This window comes from Capra hircus, chromosome 24, assembly GCF_001704415.2.
Source record: "Capra hircus breed San Clemente chromosome 24, ASM170441v1, whole genome shotgun sequence".
Lineage (NCBI taxonomy): Eukaryota > Metazoa > Chordata > Mammalia > Artiodactyla > Bovidae > Capra > Capra hircus.
In genome coordinates, this window is record NC_030831.1 from 10,342,620 (window position 1) to 10,360,956 (window position 18,337).

General features: G+C 34.9%; 1 protein-coding gene across 1 annotated transcript in view; it reads left to right on the forward strand.

The window, feature by feature from the left end:
* Positions 1 to 18,337, forward strand: part of CDH19 (cadherin 19) — a 76,014-nt gene that overhangs the window by 35,279 nt on the left and 22,398 nt on the right. The window contains exons 4-8 of the mRNA XM_018039815.1: positions 2,969 to 3,088; positions 5,817 to 5,981; positions 8,076 to 8,257; positions 8,996 to 9,249; positions 14,142 to 14,263. Of these exons, the coding sequence (XP_017895304.1) occupies positions 2,969 to 3,088; positions 5,817 to 5,981; positions 8,076 to 8,257; positions 8,996 to 9,249; positions 14,142 to 14,263 (843 nt within the window). The remainder of the gene's footprint in view (positions 1 to 2,968; positions 3,089 to 5,816; positions 5,982 to 8,075; positions 8,258 to 8,995; positions 9,250 to 14,141; positions 14,264 to 18,337) is intronic.

Genomic DNA, 18,337 nt, shown 5'->3' on the forward strand with positions numbered 1-18,337 from the left:
ATACACATGAAATATAATACTCAATCACCAAGTGTCTGTTATCTATCTTTACTGGTATTATAAGGAAAGGGACACTTTAAACAATCATTGATTGTTTCCATGAAAGACATATCATTGGCCTCGTGGTGATTTTGTCAACATTCTATGTACTGTATAACATTCCTAACTGCGAGCTCTTCATGACCCAGATAACCACAATGGTGTGATTACTCAAGTAGAGCCAGACATCCTGGAATGAAAAGACAAGTGGGCCTTAGGAAGCATCACTAGGAACAAAGCTAATGGAGGTGATGGAATTCTGATTGAGCTATTTCAAATCCTAAAAGATGATGCTGTGAAAGTGCTGCACTCAATAGGCCAGCAAATCTGGAAAATGCACCAGTGGCCACAGGACTGGAAAAAGTCAGTTTTCACTCCAATCCCAAAGAAAGGCAATGCCAAAGAATGTTCAAACCACTACACAATTGCACTCATCTCACTCGCTAGCAAAGTAATACTCAAAATTCTCCAAGCCAGGATATAACAGAATGTGAACCATGAGCTTCCAGATGTTCAAGCTGGATTTAGAAAAGGCAGTGGAACCAGAGATCAAATTGTCAGCCTCCACTGGATCATGAAAAAAGCAAGAGAGTTCCAGAAAAACATCTACTTTTGCTTTATTGACTACAGCAAAACGTTTGACTGTGTGGATCACAACAAACTGGAAAATCTCCAAGAGATGGGAATGCCAAACCACCTGACCTGCATCCTGATAAATCTGTATGCAGCTCAAGAAGCAACAGTTAAAACTGGACATGGAACAACAGACTGGTTCCAAATAGGGAAAGGAGTACGTCAAGGCTGTATATATTTCTCCTGCTTATTTAACCTATATGCAAATAACATCATGCAAAATGCTGGGCTGGAAGAAGCACAAGCTGGAATCAAGATTGCCAGGAAAAATACCAATAATCTCATATATGCAGATGACACCACCCTTTTGGCACAAAGTGAAGAACTAAAGAGCTTCTTGATGAAAGTGAAAGGGGAGGGTGAAAAAGTAGGCTTAAAACTTAACATTCAGAAAACTAAGATCAAGGTATGCTGTTCCATCACTTCATGAAAAATAGATGGGGAAACAATGGAAACAGTAACAAACTGTATGTTGGGGGGCTCCAAAATCACTGCAGATGGTGATTGCAGCTGTGAAATTAAAAGACACTTGCTCCTCAGAAGAAAAGTTATGACAAACCTAGACAGCATATTAAAAAGCAGAGACATTACTTTGCCAACAAAGGTCCATCTAGTCAAAGCTAAGGTTTCTTCAGTGGTCATGTATGGATGTGAAAGTTGGACTATGAAGAAAGCTGAGTGCCGAAGAATTGATGCTTTTGAACTGTGATGTTGTAGAAGACTCTTGAGAGTCCCTTGGACAGGAAGGAGATCCAACCAGCCAATTCTAAAGGAAATCAGTCTTGAATATTCATTGGAAGGACTGATGCTGAAGCTAAAGCTCCAGTACTTTGGGCACCTGAAGAATGAACTCATTGGACAAGACCCTGATGCTGGGGAAGATTGAAGGCAGGAGGAGAAGGGGTTGACAGAGGATGAAATGGTTGGATGGCATCATTGATGCAATGGACATAAGTTTGGGTAGGCTCCAGGAGCTGGTGATGGACAGGAAAGACGGGCGAGGTGCAATCCATGGGATCTCAAACAGTTGGACACGACTGAGCGACTGAACTGAACTGCAAGTCAATGTACAATTTCTCTTACACATGCCAATTTCTCACAGAAAATATAAATATACAAAATATTATCAAATCATGTGTATTTCTTAATTGCTTCAATGCTTATTTATTATTACTGTTTATGTTACTTTACTATTTTTGAAGATTTCTACAGTTTTTTAATTACTGATTAAGAACTTATACAGGCTTGCTTCTCTCTACTGACTTTTTTAGAAAAAACATTTAGAAAATATTTAAAGCTTTTAAAGTTAATTAATCTGTATTTAATGAAATGTTATGTCTACAAAACTGAAACAGAAGGGAAGAAAGACAGAAACTGAAGAAAATATAATCAGATAATTAGAGTGATGGTAGAATTGACCATTCCTAAAGTCCTTCTAAATTTTATAGCTGATATTTACAAATTATGAGTCAGAATAAAGCAAGACTTTATGAAATTTATTTTAGAAGTTCTGCCTCAAATTTGTATCATCTTAATTTATTTTACATTTATTATTTTCATGGTAAAAACACAGAACACAGAGCTTCAAAAATCTGTGTTTCCAACAAGACTCATAATGCTAGATTCCATATTTAAATAAAAATCATTAGAAAGCACAATTAAATAAAGATATTTAAGTTAACCACTGATTTTAAACATACAAGTATTTATTTCCCATGAATTTTATTGGTTGTTACTAAATAAGATTAAGAACGCTTACCTTATCAAGCTGGTAGATTTTTACATTGCACTTTAAAAGAAAATTCATTAAAGTAGGCATTTTGTTGAAGGGAATGATATTAGCCAAATAATTCTGCGTATTTTCAGCTTGACATTATGTCAAGATCATTTTAATAACATTTATTAATATTTTTAAATTCTATAATTTTTGAAGAACTGGTTACAATATGGTTTTTGAAGAAAAACTGCTTTTAAATCTCCCTTCGATTACTCCACTAATAAAACATCTTTGAATAATCCTTAATTATATATTTTAGTGGGTTATTTAATATTTAGGTTGCATTAGATCTACACATTTAAAATTCTATATTGTATTTGGGAATAAGGGCTATTTTTTATAAAGTTATATTTTCTTGTCTAAACAAAAGTATATTTGTTTCATAATTTATAAAAAGGAGGGCAGGTCTTTCATTGCATATCATCATCTTTCTTGCTAAAGAAAGAATCTTAGAGAACTAGGATCCGTTTTTCAAAAACCAGAGTCTTAATTTCTTGTAACTATTTATGTTCTCTTCAGGAACATTAGTAACCCAGGTGACAGCAAGTGATGCTGATGATCCTTCAAGTGGCAATAATGCTCGTCTTGTGTACAGCTTACTACAAGGCCAACCATATTTCTCCATTGAACCTACAACAGGTATTCCTGGATGAAATAACATGCAATTCAACATGATTCTAAGTTGGCAAACATCAGAGCAAAAATTCCCTGCCTACAAATGTGTTGTAAAGTGGACCAAATGTTTCCATAAAGAAGGAGGTTGTAATGTAATCTTAAGCATTTAATTATTTTTATTTTTTAGCTGATTTTTCTAAGATTAGATTTTTCTAAGATTAGATTTTTCACATCCATACCACAAATGATTTGTGTATGGATTATAAAGCATACCTAAGGATTATTACATTTTAAAAATACGGGAAAGAGACATTTACAAACAATTGACAAAAAAGTTGATACAAAGAAAGCCTGCAAGCATATTAAAATTCTGTAACCTTAGTAGTCATCATGGAAATGCAAATTAAAATCACAGAGTTCCACCTGTACACCCAGCCAGAGTGTTATGTACTTTTGATTTACATGAATATAGCATTTGATTTTTCTATCCGTGCTTCTTCAATTTCTGTTAATCAATTGAATACTTTATAAAATAAATAATACAAAAGTTTTCTATATCTATTGAACATATAAGATTTATATAACATTGGTCATTTAACAAGTATGATTTCTTTGGTCACTGCAAAGATTAAATACACATAAAGAAGTTTATATTCTCTAAAGATGAAAAAAAGAAGTACCTAACTAACCACCCAAAAATGTGGCAAGTGCCAAAAGGAGTAAAATTCTATGTTTGTTAATGAGACAAGTATTATATCCATCTCAATGACATGAAAAGGTTTAAGCAATTAAAGCATGTGTTGGGTCTTTAAGCATTTCTTATTGATTCATTCATTTAGCAAATACTAAATATCTCACCTTTTATCAGTCAGGTCTCTTGTGAGAATCAGATTTTGAAAAGTATGATTTGAGTGACTATATTCTTAATTCTCCCAGAATAATGCCTAGTTTCTATTATCCTGAATGTACAAGTTAAAGTTATTTTAATATATGCAATGAATGGATGCCTTAAGACATTTGGTTTTCATTCTCCTACATGATCTTGGTTGAGAAGGGTCAAATATGTAACAGGCGTTGTGTTTACAACATATTATGTTTACAGCAGTGCAACATTGCAATATTAAAAAAATAATAAAAAGGAAGCAACTGGAATTCTTTCCTCTTGTAATTTAAATATAAATATTAAACATTTGCATATTGATAAATACATGCATTTAGTTTGTGTATATCATGAAGTAGAATAAACAAGGTTCTATAGAAGAAAGTAAGCACCATTTCATATCGTCTGGCAAGGCAGAAGGCACTGAAAACAGGATGCTTAGCTGAGCCTGCAGCCAAAGTGAGGAGAGGAAGGCATTCCAGATTATAGGAAGAATGTACAGGAAATCCCTGAGTAGGGGAACTGTTGAAGCTCTTAGACTATCCAGGCACCAGGGTGAGAAAACATAGCAGGAGGAAAGCAGAAAGTGAGTGATCAGTGAAGGAGACGTGTGCCAGGTGGCACCCGATCTTGGCCATTTCGAGCCTTGTCTTTCCCTCCTATTCCTCGCTGGCTTCTTAAGTATTATATACTGAACAAATCTGCTAAAGCAATTAATTTCATTAGTGGAGGAGCAGTAGAGTGAGCAACAAGGCAATTAAAAGCCAAAACACAGAAGAGGTAAGTTTTGGAATGTGTAAGAGGATCTAGGAATATATTTAAATTTGTTCATTCTGAAGATGAGAAAAAAAGTAAAGTAAGTAGGCAAAGTTAGTTGAAGCCTCCACACATGAGAAGTGAAGGTCTTTGTGTCCCTCTCAGTCTCTACACCTTTGGATATATAATTCTGAAGGTCTAATACTATTCACCTTTGCTAATAGCAAACATGATTCTCTGTTGAGTCACATCTAGGAAAGACAGTAGCAGCATCTGTTTCATATATTCTATGGTTTCCATATTGATTACATATGCTAGAATATAATTGTGAAACACCAGTCCACAGTTAAAATATCTTCAGGGTATGGTCCAATTTATCCTTTTTTTTTTTTGTTCAGGTATCACAGTTTTTAATAAATACCTTTGCCCAGACGTTGTTGAAGATTAGCCATTCCCTGTCTTATATTTGTATTATGTGTTCCCCAATCTTTAGGACTGTATTTTGCCCTCCTATTCACCATCTTAAGCTTTTCCTAGGTTTCTTCAATGATGAATAATGTTTTATTGAATAATTTTATAGAAAGTGGACACTTAATACAATAATTTCATGGTCTAGTGTGGGTTTGAATATCTCTGTTGGTGGATTATGAGTAACTGTGAATCAAAAATCAGCCCTTCTTCACAGGTCATGACTCAAAATAGACTTTAACATCACCGGTGCACAGTATTTTTTGCATAAATTTGGCATTTTTATTTACACCTCTATCTATAGTAAGTCAACTTCTTCCAAGTTTAGGGGAACAATTAATTGTAGCACCCTAGTAACAGGTCAAAAAAGAAAGCAGAAAAATAAGACTTTCTTCCTCTCTCCCTGTGGTTTATCTTAGCATAGTATTTTATTAAGGATCTACTACTATTAGTATTGTGATGACTAAACTCTATACAGAGTTGGTGATTAGTATATTGTCACCTTTTTATCTCCAGGGCAGCATCTGGCACATTGTAGTGATTCAAAATGTGTCAAACCAATGATCTTATGTGCAAATTCTTAAGAAATTAACTAGGGAGAAGCCATGGTTAATCATGAAATAATTGTCATTTGTTACATTTTTAAAGGAAAAATAAGGATATCTTCTAAAATGGATAGAGAACTGCAAGATGAGTACTGGGTGATTATTCAAGCCAAAGACATGATTGGTCTGCCTGGAGCACTGTCTGGAACAACAAGTGTATTAATCAGACTTTCTGATGTCAATGACAATAAACCCATATTTAAAGACAGTAAGTAAGAAGTACCCTAACAAATGATTTTTGAAAGTATGGGAAACAGCATAGACTAAGCCTTGATTTGGCAATGTATTAAAGCATCTGCTTTCAGATTTAGGATAGTGTCACTCTCTCCTCAAGAGTAATTTGTTGGCAATTTTTAATTTGTGCAATTGAATAAATGATTCTATTAACTTCGCCACAATGACAGATACATGGTAGCATACTTAAACTCTTACTTCCTGAAAACAGCAAAATATTACCAATTTTAAAGTGACATTTCTCCCGCCTAAAAAAAGAGAAAGATCTCACAAGGCAGTCTGTGTAGCGACTCGCTCTGTGCTTCTAAGAAAATCCTGAATCCCTTTAAAGAAAAATTATACTGGATGTGCTCCTTTTTTTTAATTCTAAGATTTACTCTTTAGGATGTTTTCATTCCTGATGATTTTTTACATTTTAGCATAAATTACAAATGATATATGAGTAACTAATTTTAATAAGTTTTATGCAAGTTACTTCTGAAAAGTAAAGAAAGGAAACTTATTTATTTTTATTTGTGTTAATGTATTTCAAATATAACTGCCATTATATAAAAAGAATAGAGTCATCTGATGCTAGCATGCTTTTTCACAACCAACGAACTATTGCGGCTCCATCATTTGTTTCTTTTTAAAATTATTTTACTGATGTATATTTTGGGCTTCCCTGGTGGCTCAGATAGTAGAGAATCCGCTTGCAATGCAAGAGAGCTGAATTCAATACCGGAGTTAGGAAAATCCGCTGGAGAAGGGAATGGCTACCCACTCCAGTATTCTGGCCTGGAGAATTACATGGACGGAGGAGCCTGGTGGGTTACAGTCCATGGAGTTGCAAAGAGTTGGACATGACTTAGTGACTTTCACTTTCATAACTGATTTACAATGTTGTGTTAATATCTACTATACAGCAAAGTGATTCAGTTATGCACATATATACATTATTTTTCATATTCTTTTCCTTTATTATTTATCACAGGGTATTGGATATAGTTTCCTGTGCTCTACAGTAGGACTCGTTTATCCATTCTTTGTACAATAGTTTTCACCTGTTAGTTCTGAACTTCTAATCCATCCTTTCCCCCACTCCTCATGCCACTTGGCAACCACAAGTTTGTTCTCCATATCAGTAAGTCTGTTTTTGCTTTGTAGATATGTTCATTTGTGTCATATTTTAGATTCCACATATAAGTTATAGAACATGGTATCTGCCTTTCTTTTTCCAACATAGTTAACTTAGTATAATGATCTATATGTCCATCCATGTTGCTGCAAATGTTCTTATTTCATTCTTTCTTATGGATGCATACTTCCACATCTTTCTATTTCTTTTCAACTATGGTTAATGCAATCCAGGTTCATATTCTCTTAAATCAAACTACTACAGTTTAGAACTCAAATATTTGCTTTTAGATGCTACCTTCTTCAATTCATACTTCTATTTATTGGTAATTTTAGGTATCAGAGAATGCCTGAGTAATATTGAAAAACTTTGTATCAAATATAATTTGGCATTGTTGAAGGATACAACAGAAAATAAATCCATGAATAGTGAGAAGGTATGAATATGAATGGACTTCCCTGGAAGCTCAGACAATAAAGAAGCTGCCTGCAAGAAACCAGGGTTTCATCCTTGAGTTGGGAAGATCCCCTGGAGAAGGAAATATCTATCAATTTCCCTGGAGAATCCCATAGACAGAGGAGCCTGGCAGGCTATAGCCCATGGGGTCACAAAGAGTTGGACATGATTGAGTAGCTAATAGACATGCGTGCACACACACACACACACACACACACAAATATGTATAGAAATTTGGAAATTCTATGTAGTGGGAAAGAACTTTCTGAGATATATTTAAAGAGAGAATAATAGATATTCAAAAAGATACGAGGGAAATGTTTAGACTGCAAAATATAAAGGGAGAGAGAGAGAGAGAGGTGTATTCAGAAAAAGCAGTTAGTGAGAGTGGGTATGTTTTTTTCTGACAGCGCATTAAATAAAGAGAGGGTGCTATATTTGAAAGTTCTTTATGTTGATTATCTGTGCAAAATATCCTGAATTTTGTTTTTGAAGGTTTATACCGCTTGACTGTCTCTGAATCTGCACCTGTTGGGACATCTATAGGAAAAATCATGGCATATGATAGAGACATAGGAGAGAATGCAGAAATGGACTACAGCATCGAAGACGATTCAAGAACATTTGACGTCATTACCAATAATGAGACCCAAGAAGGAATAATTATACTAAAAAAGGTAGATGCATTAAATTTTTTTGCTTTGAATAATAATGCAAAATCAAATCTGAAATACATATAATTATTTTGTGTAACCAGTTAGTGTTTACTTCAACTAAGTAATTAAATTAAGATCTTGTGATTTTTAGTTTACAGAAAAAAGGAAAGATATGTGTACTTTTAAAAAAATTCTAAGATGTTTCATTTTTTAGAATATAAACATATATTGCCTACATTTTAGCATAAATTACAAAGCATAATTTAAAAATAGCTAATTATCAATTTTGTGCAAGATACTTCTGAAAAAATTAAGAAAAAAGTTCAGTTTTTTATATTTCTATCTATATATTTCAGATATAACTGATGAGAGATATTACAGAGCTCCTTGAATTACACTGTAGGAGAGTTTTTGAAAAAGATTTTAAAACAGAGGACAAACTTTTCAAAAATTTTTTAAATAACAGGAAATTAATTCTCAACTCCGTAAGATACTTATACTCAGAAAAGTATAGTTTTAATCCTAAAAAAACTAGTTATTAACCAAAAACATTTTGTAATAGTTGTAAATAACAAATACACATAACATAGGGATTTTCTCCACAACTACTAAATATTTAATGACAATCTCATAGGGATCCAAGAACATAAATAGTAAAAACCTAACTGGAAAGCACCTGAGACTTAATTTATCAACAAAACCTTTTTTTCCCCCTAAGTAATTCCTTGGGTTTTCTGTGTACATTGTATTACTTTGCAGAAAGTGAACTTTGAGGACCAGAACCACTATCGTATTAGAGCAAAAGTTAAAAATCCCCAAGTTGATGAGCAACTCAGGGAATACCACACTGAAGCTTCCACCACTGTCATCAAGATCCAGGTGGAGGATGTTGATGAGCCTCCTGTTTTCCTCCTCCCATATTACATCTTTGAAATCTTTGAAGAATGCCCTCATGGATCCTCTGTAGGCACTGTCTCTGCCACTGATCCTGACCAGAGGAAATCTCCTATTGGGTATGTCTGGAAGCCCAGCTTTGCATTGATAAATGAGGGAACACAGATTAGCTTGAAAATGAAATTTTTTTATAAGTGGAACAAGAATATATCCAGACCTATATTTCTCTCTATGGTCACTTATAAAATTTGCAAAAGTTTAAACAAATCAAAACAGGAAACCTCACTGTTGGTTAAGATGCAAAGAAATAAGCACTTGCAAACATGGGCAAGAGAGAGGCTGTGCACCGAAATTCGATGCAATCAACTCTATTAATTGGGATAGGGATGTTAGGGAAAAGAAACCCTTGATTATGCCAAGTCAGAGGAGAAACAAATTTGATGACAATGTGGTTCATACAAATACTATTTGATTAAGTTAAAGTAAAAGTCGCTCAGTCATGTCTGACGCTTTGCGAACCCATGGACTTTTGTACAGTACATGGAATTCTCCAGGCCAGAATACTGGAGTGGGTAGCTGTTCCCTTCTCCAGGGGATCTTCCCAGCCCAGGGATTGAACCCAGGTCTCCCACATTGTGAGCTGTTCTTTACCAATTGAGCCACCAGGGGATGATATTCAAGTTAACCAAGCTTTTACAAGATACCATTAAAGGCATAAAAATGAGTCCAATCAGTTAGAAATAAGTTTTTTTGTTGCAATTAAACTATATTTACCATCCATTAAATTAGTCTGTTACATTCAGGTAATATGCCTGCCTTTTTTTAAAAAAAATTTATTCTCCTTGTAGTTCTTATTAAAGATAAAAGCAAAAGCTGTTATTATATTTGGCTGTGGTCACATTTTTCTCATATATGTTACATAATATTTGCATATAATCAACTTTAATGCTTTTGTATTTTTTTAAATGTCATATTTTCAGCTATGTTTTGACTCATCATTATTTCTGATAGCTCAGTTGGTAAAGAATCTGTCTGCAATGCAGGAGACCCTGGTTTGATTCCTAAGTCAGGAAGATCTGCTGGAGAAGGGATAGGCTACCCACTCTAGTATTCTTGAGCTTTCCTGGTATTTCAGACAGTAAAGAATCCTCCCTCAATGTGGGAGACCTGGGTTCGATCCCTGGGTTAGGAAGATCCCTTGGAGAAGGGAACAGCTACCCACTCCAGTATTCTTACCTGGAGAATTCCATGGACAGAAGAGCCTGGCAGGCTACAGTCCATGGAGTTGCAAAGAGTTTGACATGGACTGAGTGACTTTCATAAAGCATTCATCATTCATTGCCTTATTTACACAACTGACATTAGATATTTAAATTGTTTCTACAATTTGTCATTATAAATGATAGCATAATGAAAACTTTAATCATGAAAGTATTTATTAAGTTATGTGTTCTTTACTATCGTCAGAAAAACAAGTAGGTTAATAGACATGCTATTTAAAATTTAAACAATGTACTGTGCTTTGATTATATACACACACACTTATATTGGAAATCTTCCCTGGTGGCTCAGACAATAAAGAATCTGCCTGCGATGCAGGACACCCAGGTTGGATCCCTGGATTGGGAAGATCCCCTGGAGAAGGGAATGGCAACCCACTCCAGTATTCTTGCCTGGAGAATCCCATGGACAGAGGAGTCTGGCAGGCTACAGTCCATGGAGTCACAAAGAGTCTGACACGAGTGAGCAACTGACACACACACACACACATACATATACTACACATATACTTATATTCATTACTAAGTTTACTGCTAATAAATAGAAACTATATCTACATGTTAGACGGCAGCATTTTGTGATTAGGAATTACAGTGGGAAATTGGAGCATCGTCTATCTTAAAAATGTAAAGAAGCTTCTTCTTTGTAGCCCTTCCAAACAGCCTTCCACACTGTCCTCCAAACCGAGGACACGGCGACCGGCCCGCGGCGGGGCAACCCACTCCAGCAAAGCAATACCAAACAGCAAAGCCCTTCCAAACAGTAGCCCTTCCAAACAGCAAAGCAATACCCAGCATCTTGGAAGCCTGTGTAATTCTCTGGACTATAAATATGGAAAAAAGATGAATAAGGGAAGGTGGTGGAGGAAAACATGTATTAATAGTTGTTTTAAGGAGTCTCGTGTGCTAGGAATTAGAACCTCGAAATTATCTGTAATAAAAACTCCATCATAAAGTTATAAGAAACTGCACAAAAAATCTTCCCAAAGTTTTTCATCTTATCACTATTCTTTATATTACTTCATTGTTTAGATGACAGTTTAGATGACAGATAGAGGGAATAAATTCTTTTGCTATTACTGTGGATGATTTATTCCTTGGGCATTGTTAAAATTTCCTTTCTAACTAAACCTAGAGTCAAATTTTATAATTTTTATAAATATGGGAATGGCACTAAAATCTTTTCTGTTATTAAAGAAAAAGAAAGCAAATTAAAAACTTTAGAAACAGTGAAATTGAAAATAGAGATATACAATGGAATGATAGCTGGTTCTTCCAAAACACCGGTAAAGTTATCCATCTAACCAGACTACCAAGGGGAGAAAAGAAGAGGCAAAAATTACCATTATCATAAATGAAGGAGGGAATGCAATTATTGAACATGTAGACATTAAACAGTATTATAAGGAGATACTAAGAACAACTCTATGTCTATGAATTCAGACCAATTTCTTGAAAGAGAAAAACTTCCTGTATTCACAGCAAAAGATAAATAATCTGATTTTAAAATCTTAAATTCTTACATGCGTTCCCAAACATGAAAAAAAAAAAAATAAATAAATAAATTAATTAAAAAAAAAAAAAAAAGATAAATAATCTGAGTAATCAGGCTTGTGGGAAAGAGTCTAGCTCACTAGCTGGAAGCAGGATTGAGTTTCTTTCAAGAATGACAAGGATTTCTTTCACCAGTGGAAGAAGCTGTCTTTAAACACCTTTCACCAAATCACAGACTTAGAGAACAGACTTGTAGTTCCCAGGGGGAAAGCTGGAGGAAAGCAACAGTTAGGGAGTTTGGGATGGACATGTACACACTGCTATATTTAAAGTGGATAACCAACAAGGAGCTACTGTATAGCACCGCTGTCCATGGGATTCTCCAGGCAAGAATACTGGGTCGCCATTTCCTTCCCCAGGGAGTCTTCCCAACCCAGGGATTGAACCCAGGTCTCCTGCATTGAAGGCAGATTCTTTACTGACAGAGCCACCAAGAAAGCCCCATAGCACAGGGAACTCTGCTCAATGTTATGTAACAGCCTGTATGGGAGGGGAGTTTGGGGAGCAAAGGAGTTGGGGAGTCATATATATGGCTGAGTGGTTTCCCTCTTCACCTGAAATGATCACAACATTCTTTGTTAATTGGCTATACGCCAATACAAGCTTAAAAGTTAAAAAAAAAAAAATCCTCTATTACTTGTGCATAAAAGCATCCTTGAAAGATCTGGTGGAATTGCACCTACTTGGGAAGATTTAGCCTTTGTTATGGGCTTGGCTTTTATGTGTCTCAGTTCTTCTTCTGGGAGACGGAAATCGTACTTTTGCAGAGGTGTATGAAGATTAAGAACAGGCTATAAAGGCATCCTTATATGCATGGAGAAATCATTTGTTTTTATCATTCTGTCAGGAACCCTTTGCAGTGAGAAAACACCACACAACCACATTCTATTCACTCAGCACTTTTAGTGGAATGAAGAATCTTTAAAAAGGAATTACAAAGCAAACCAAAGATTAATCTGAACATCTAAACTTTATGTTTTAGGCTTTTTAGTCCATACTGTTTCTAATATATATTACACACTTATTTCTTAAATGGTGAAGTGAAGTTAAAGTCGCTCAGTTGTGTCTGACTGTTTGTGGTGTTGGAGAAGACAGTTGAGAGTCCCTTGGACTACAGGGAAATCCAACCAGTCAATCCTAAAGGAAATCAACCCTGAATATTCATTGGAAGGACTGATGCTGAAACTGAGGCTCCAATACTTTGGCCACCTGATGCGAAGAGCTGACTCATTAGAAAAGATCCTGATGCTGGGAAAGATTGAAGGCAGGAGGAAAAGGGGACAGAGGATAAGATGGTTGGATGGCATCACCAATTTACTGAACATGAGTTTGAGCAAGCTCTGGGAAATGGTAAAGGACAGGGAAGCCTGGCATGCTGCAGTCCATGGGGTTACAAAGAGTCAAACACAACTAAGCAACTTAACAACAACGGTTTCATTTTGTCAAAAATATCTAACTAGGAAATGTGACCACTTGTTGATATGTAAGCAAATTGCTTATAAAGATTTAACAATGAGCAGAGCTAAAACTTGGAGAAGGCAATGGCACCCCACTCCACTACTCTTGCCTGGAAAATCCCATGGATGGAGAAGCCTGGTAGGCTGTGGTCCATGGGGTCGCTCAGAGTTGGACACGACTGAGTGACTTCACTTTCACCTTTCACTTTCATGCATTGGAGAAGGAAATGGCAACACATTCCAGTGTTCTTGCCTGGAGAATAACAGGGACCAGGGAGCCTGGTGGGCTGCCATCTATGGGGTCGCACAGAGTCAGATACGACTGAAGCGACTTAGCAGGAGCAGCAGAGCTAAAACGGAATTTCCTTAAAGCTTAATTCTCTGTAGTTTCTATTTTCATTTTCCCCAACAACAAACAAATTAGTGTGATGTTTTTTAGAGACCTTGTTAAAATTCTCTCTTGCGAGTGAGAGTGAGTGGCATGTCCAGATTTAGCACACATTATTTGAAAACTAGGGTGTGTTTCAGGTTTTTCTCCTCTGTTTCCATTGGGTTGAAGTGCAAATGTAGAAATTATCTTTTTGAAATTTTTCAGCATCATACTAGCTCTGTAGAATGTGGATTTGATATCTTTTTGCTTAAAAAGAACCATGTATACACCTTTAAAGTTGTACAGAGAAAATAATAATTTAAAGGAATTATTTGTGTCTGTGTGTGCAGATATTCTATTACCAGAAGTGAAGTGTTCAGTGTTGATGACAACGGCACAATCTTCACAACGAACCCACTTGATCGAGAGACTAGTGCTTGGTACAACCTAAGTGTTGTAGCCACGGAAAAATGTAAGTATTTACTTGAGAACCATATATTGGTTCACCATGTTTTTTAACCCATTCAACAATCTCTAAACATAAGGACAAAGGGTAGCTTAAAGTGTTGCTGAAATTAGAATTAAACGGTATTTTATATATCAAGTGTATATCATTTATTTATCATGTATATCATTTATATATCAAGTGTTTATATATATAAGTGTATATTATTTATTATTTAAAAGTTAACAGTCTGTTTATTCTTACTACAGCTTATTTATATACTTACCACAAAATATCTCTATTTTATTATGGCAATATGTAATGTTTAATATAAGAAATGAATCATAGAAGATTCAGAAAAACATAAGAAATAAACCCACATTACTTGAAATTTAAAAACTTTAATTATTTATTATATGCTCTTACAATATTGTTCATGAATACATTTTAAATCAATTTTTAAACATTGAAAATAAATTTTGCAAGGTTGTTTTTTCAAATTGGACATGTAAATATTGCCCAGTGACATTTGCTCAAATAAAACTCATGTCAGCTGTGCTAATGGTCACATCTTCAATAATCAATAGTAACCAGGTATTTTTCCATTTTCAGGTTTCAAAACAGATAAAATTATCCAGTTTACCAGTTAGTTTGTGTCTTCAAAATTTCAATTAATCAGTTATTAAATCAATCAAGCTCAAAATAATAGAGAGAACAGAATGGAAAAGACTATCAAAATCATCACTATTATAGTCAATGGATTTCATATAATACAGTAAAGGATTCAGTTTGTGAATCTGAAATGTATCAGAATGCATCCTTTCCAAACTGATTTTGCATAGAATTTTAATAATCGTGTTTACCTACTTGGCTTGTTCTTTAAAAGTCTTTAAACACATATCTTACTCCTCACCTTATTGAGCAGTTTGCTGATGAGATGCTGGAGTAGAAAACATCACTTACATATTTTTTGTTATACACTGAGTGGCTCTTTGGCACCCGGGAAGATTGGGGCTGAGTCTTGAATTTTCTATTTAAACATTAAATGGATGGGTGCAAATGTTTCAAGGGAATAAATGTCTGCTGCACAGAAGAAATGCTAAAGCTTTTGGTGTCAGAAAACACAAGGATGTTTAGCCTAAAAGCAAGAAGCTTTTATTCACTGGATATTTGTGAGAAAAAAATTTATTGCTATTTACAAAGCTATTGAAAAAAGAATTCAAATCAGTTCAAAGGATGAGTGAACATCTTTGAAAAATGTGTTTCTCCACGTAGTTTTCAACTGTTAAAAGAGCATGTTTTAGTGAAATTTATGTAAATAATTATCCACTGTAATTTTATTTTATACATAAGGAGAACTTAAGTAAGAATATTTCATTAACTTCCATTAAATTAGAAGCATTCTTAAATTAGAATTTTAGTTATTATAAAGCAGTGTCTTTAAAATGGATTATGTATATTCTAAGACAAATATTGTAAAAATTATAAAACACTTTATAAACAGAAGAAGATTAAAAATATGGTTAATGAAAAATGCCTGTGAAAGGCAAATTGAAAATAAACAATATATTTATATTACATGAAATTTATTACTGAGAAGTTAATCATTGTTCCAGAAATAAGTGATTAGAAATGTTATAAAGTTTAGAAATTACACATTTCTTGCCGATCTGCTTCTTGCGCTATAAAATTCATTTCTGAGAGTAAAAAAAAAAAAAACTCATTTCAACTCATCTTTGAAGATATATTTTGTAAAATATGTTTCATTTTAAGGGAAATTGTTTAGAAAGAACTTTTATTACACCAAGCATCCAATTTTCATGCATTTTTTCCTCTATCTCTTGATTCATTTTTAATCCACATTATTAAGCTCACAGAACAATTTTGGAAAAAAATAATTGCCAAGTGCCAATTTTTTATTATGGTAATATTAATATCAAAAATAATTTTTGACCCATTTCAGTCACTTAAGACATATTAATATAAACAAAAACACCCAGATGGTGGAAAACAGGGCTTCATATAAAATTGTTACATAAAGCACTTGCTGCATGTGTTAACTATCTGGAAGTTTGTGACATATCAGTTATGTTGATTATAGGAAAGACATGCTCCAAATTAACATGTGTTTTCCCAGCGAATGGAGCTCACTGTGTGCTTAGTCTTTTTCCTGGAAAGTTTCCCAAATTAAGCATCAAGCTATTTATCAACATGACAGCTAAGTGAATTGTCAGGGGAGTTTGTAATTTCCTCAGTTCTGTCTCGCAGCAGAAATTTGAAGCAATGAACAGACTATTGTTACAACTCAGTATATTTTGGCAAACAAAGGAAAACACATCCTCCAGGAGTAAGAATGGGCCACCTAAAATTCATGAAGAGAAAAGAGTCCCCACGCCCCCCCCCCCACCTCCCCCACACACCCCCCCCCCCCGCCCCGCTCAATTTTGGCTCCTCTTTTTGTATGTTTTTTCTCCTCCCAATAAACCTGCCCTATGTAAATTGGGCTAGGCAGGAGCGCTGTTTGTTTTACCTGAGGTTCTCACTTGGTCCTTGGACCTTCTTTTGTTCTATTTTCATGGGCTTTTTCCTTTCTTTGTCTTTTAGCCACCACCATTCTGGACTTCTTTTTCCTAATCTAACTACATAACAGAATAAAACAACTAACTACTTTAAACTGAAGCTGCAAAGATATGGCTATGCTTTGTATAGTCATATCAAAGGTTTAATTTGAGCTTAATTTTTTTTTAATTTCTAATTTATTTTTAATTTTCTAATTGAAGAATAATTGCTTTACAGAAAAATGTGGTTTTCTGTCATACATCAACAAGAATCAGCCATGGGTATACCCATGTCCCCTCCCTCCAAGACCTCCCTCCCACCTCCCTTTCCACCCCACCCTTCAGCCTGTTGCAGAGCTCCTGTTTGAGTTCCCTGAGTCTTACAGCAAATTCCCATTGGCTATCTGTTTTACACATGGTATTGTAAATTTCTATGTTACTCTCTCCATACATCTCCCCTTCTCCCTCCTCTCCTCCCACCTTAACAATAGGTCTGTTCTCTACGTCTGCTTCTCCATTGCCACCTTGAAAATAAATTAATCAGTGCCATCTCTTCAGATTCTATATATATGTGTTGGTATATGATATTTATATTTCTCTTTCTGACTTATATCACTCTGTATAATGGATTCTAGTTTTATCCACCTCATTAAAATAGATTCAAATGTGATCTTTTTATGAGTGAGCAGTATTCAATTATATATATATATGTACCACAGCTTCTTTATCCATTCATCTGTCGATGGACATCTAGGTTGCTTCCATGTTCTACCTATTGTAAATAAAGCTGCAATAAACATTGCGGTACACGTGTTTTTTTCAGTTTTGATTTCCTCCGGGTATGTGCCTAGCAGTGGGATTGCTGGGTCATATGGTGGTTTTATTTCTAGCTTTTTAAGGAGTCTCCATAAAGTCTTCCATAGTGACTTTATCAGTTTACATTCCCACCAGCAATGCAAGAGTGTTCCCTTTTCTCCACACCCTCTCCACCATTTATTGCATGTAGACTTTTTGATGATGGCCATTCTGACTGGTGTGAGGGGGTATTTCATTGTAGTTTTGATTTGCGTTTCTCTGATAATGAGTGATATCGATCATCTTTTCATGAGTTTGTTAGCCATCTGTATGTCTTCTTTGCAGAAATGTCTCTTTAGGTCTTTTTCCCACTCTTTGATTGGGTTGTTTGTTTTTTCTGGGACTGATTGTATAAGCTGCTTGTATACTTTGGAAATTAATTCTTAATTGGTTGTTTCTTTTGGTATTATTATCTCCCATTCTGAGGGTTGTCTTTCACTTTGTTTGTAGTTTCCTTTGTTGTGCAAAAGCTGTTAAATTTAATTAAGTCCCATTTGTTTATTTTTGTTTTTGTTTACATCACTCTAGGAGGTGGATCATAGAAGATCTTGCTTTGATTTATGTCACTGAGTGTTCTGCTCTAAGAGTTCTCTGTTCTCCTCTAAGAGTTTCATAGTTTCTGGTCTTAAATTTAGGTCTTTAATTCATTCTGAGTTTATCTTTGTGCATGGCATTAGGTAGTGAACTA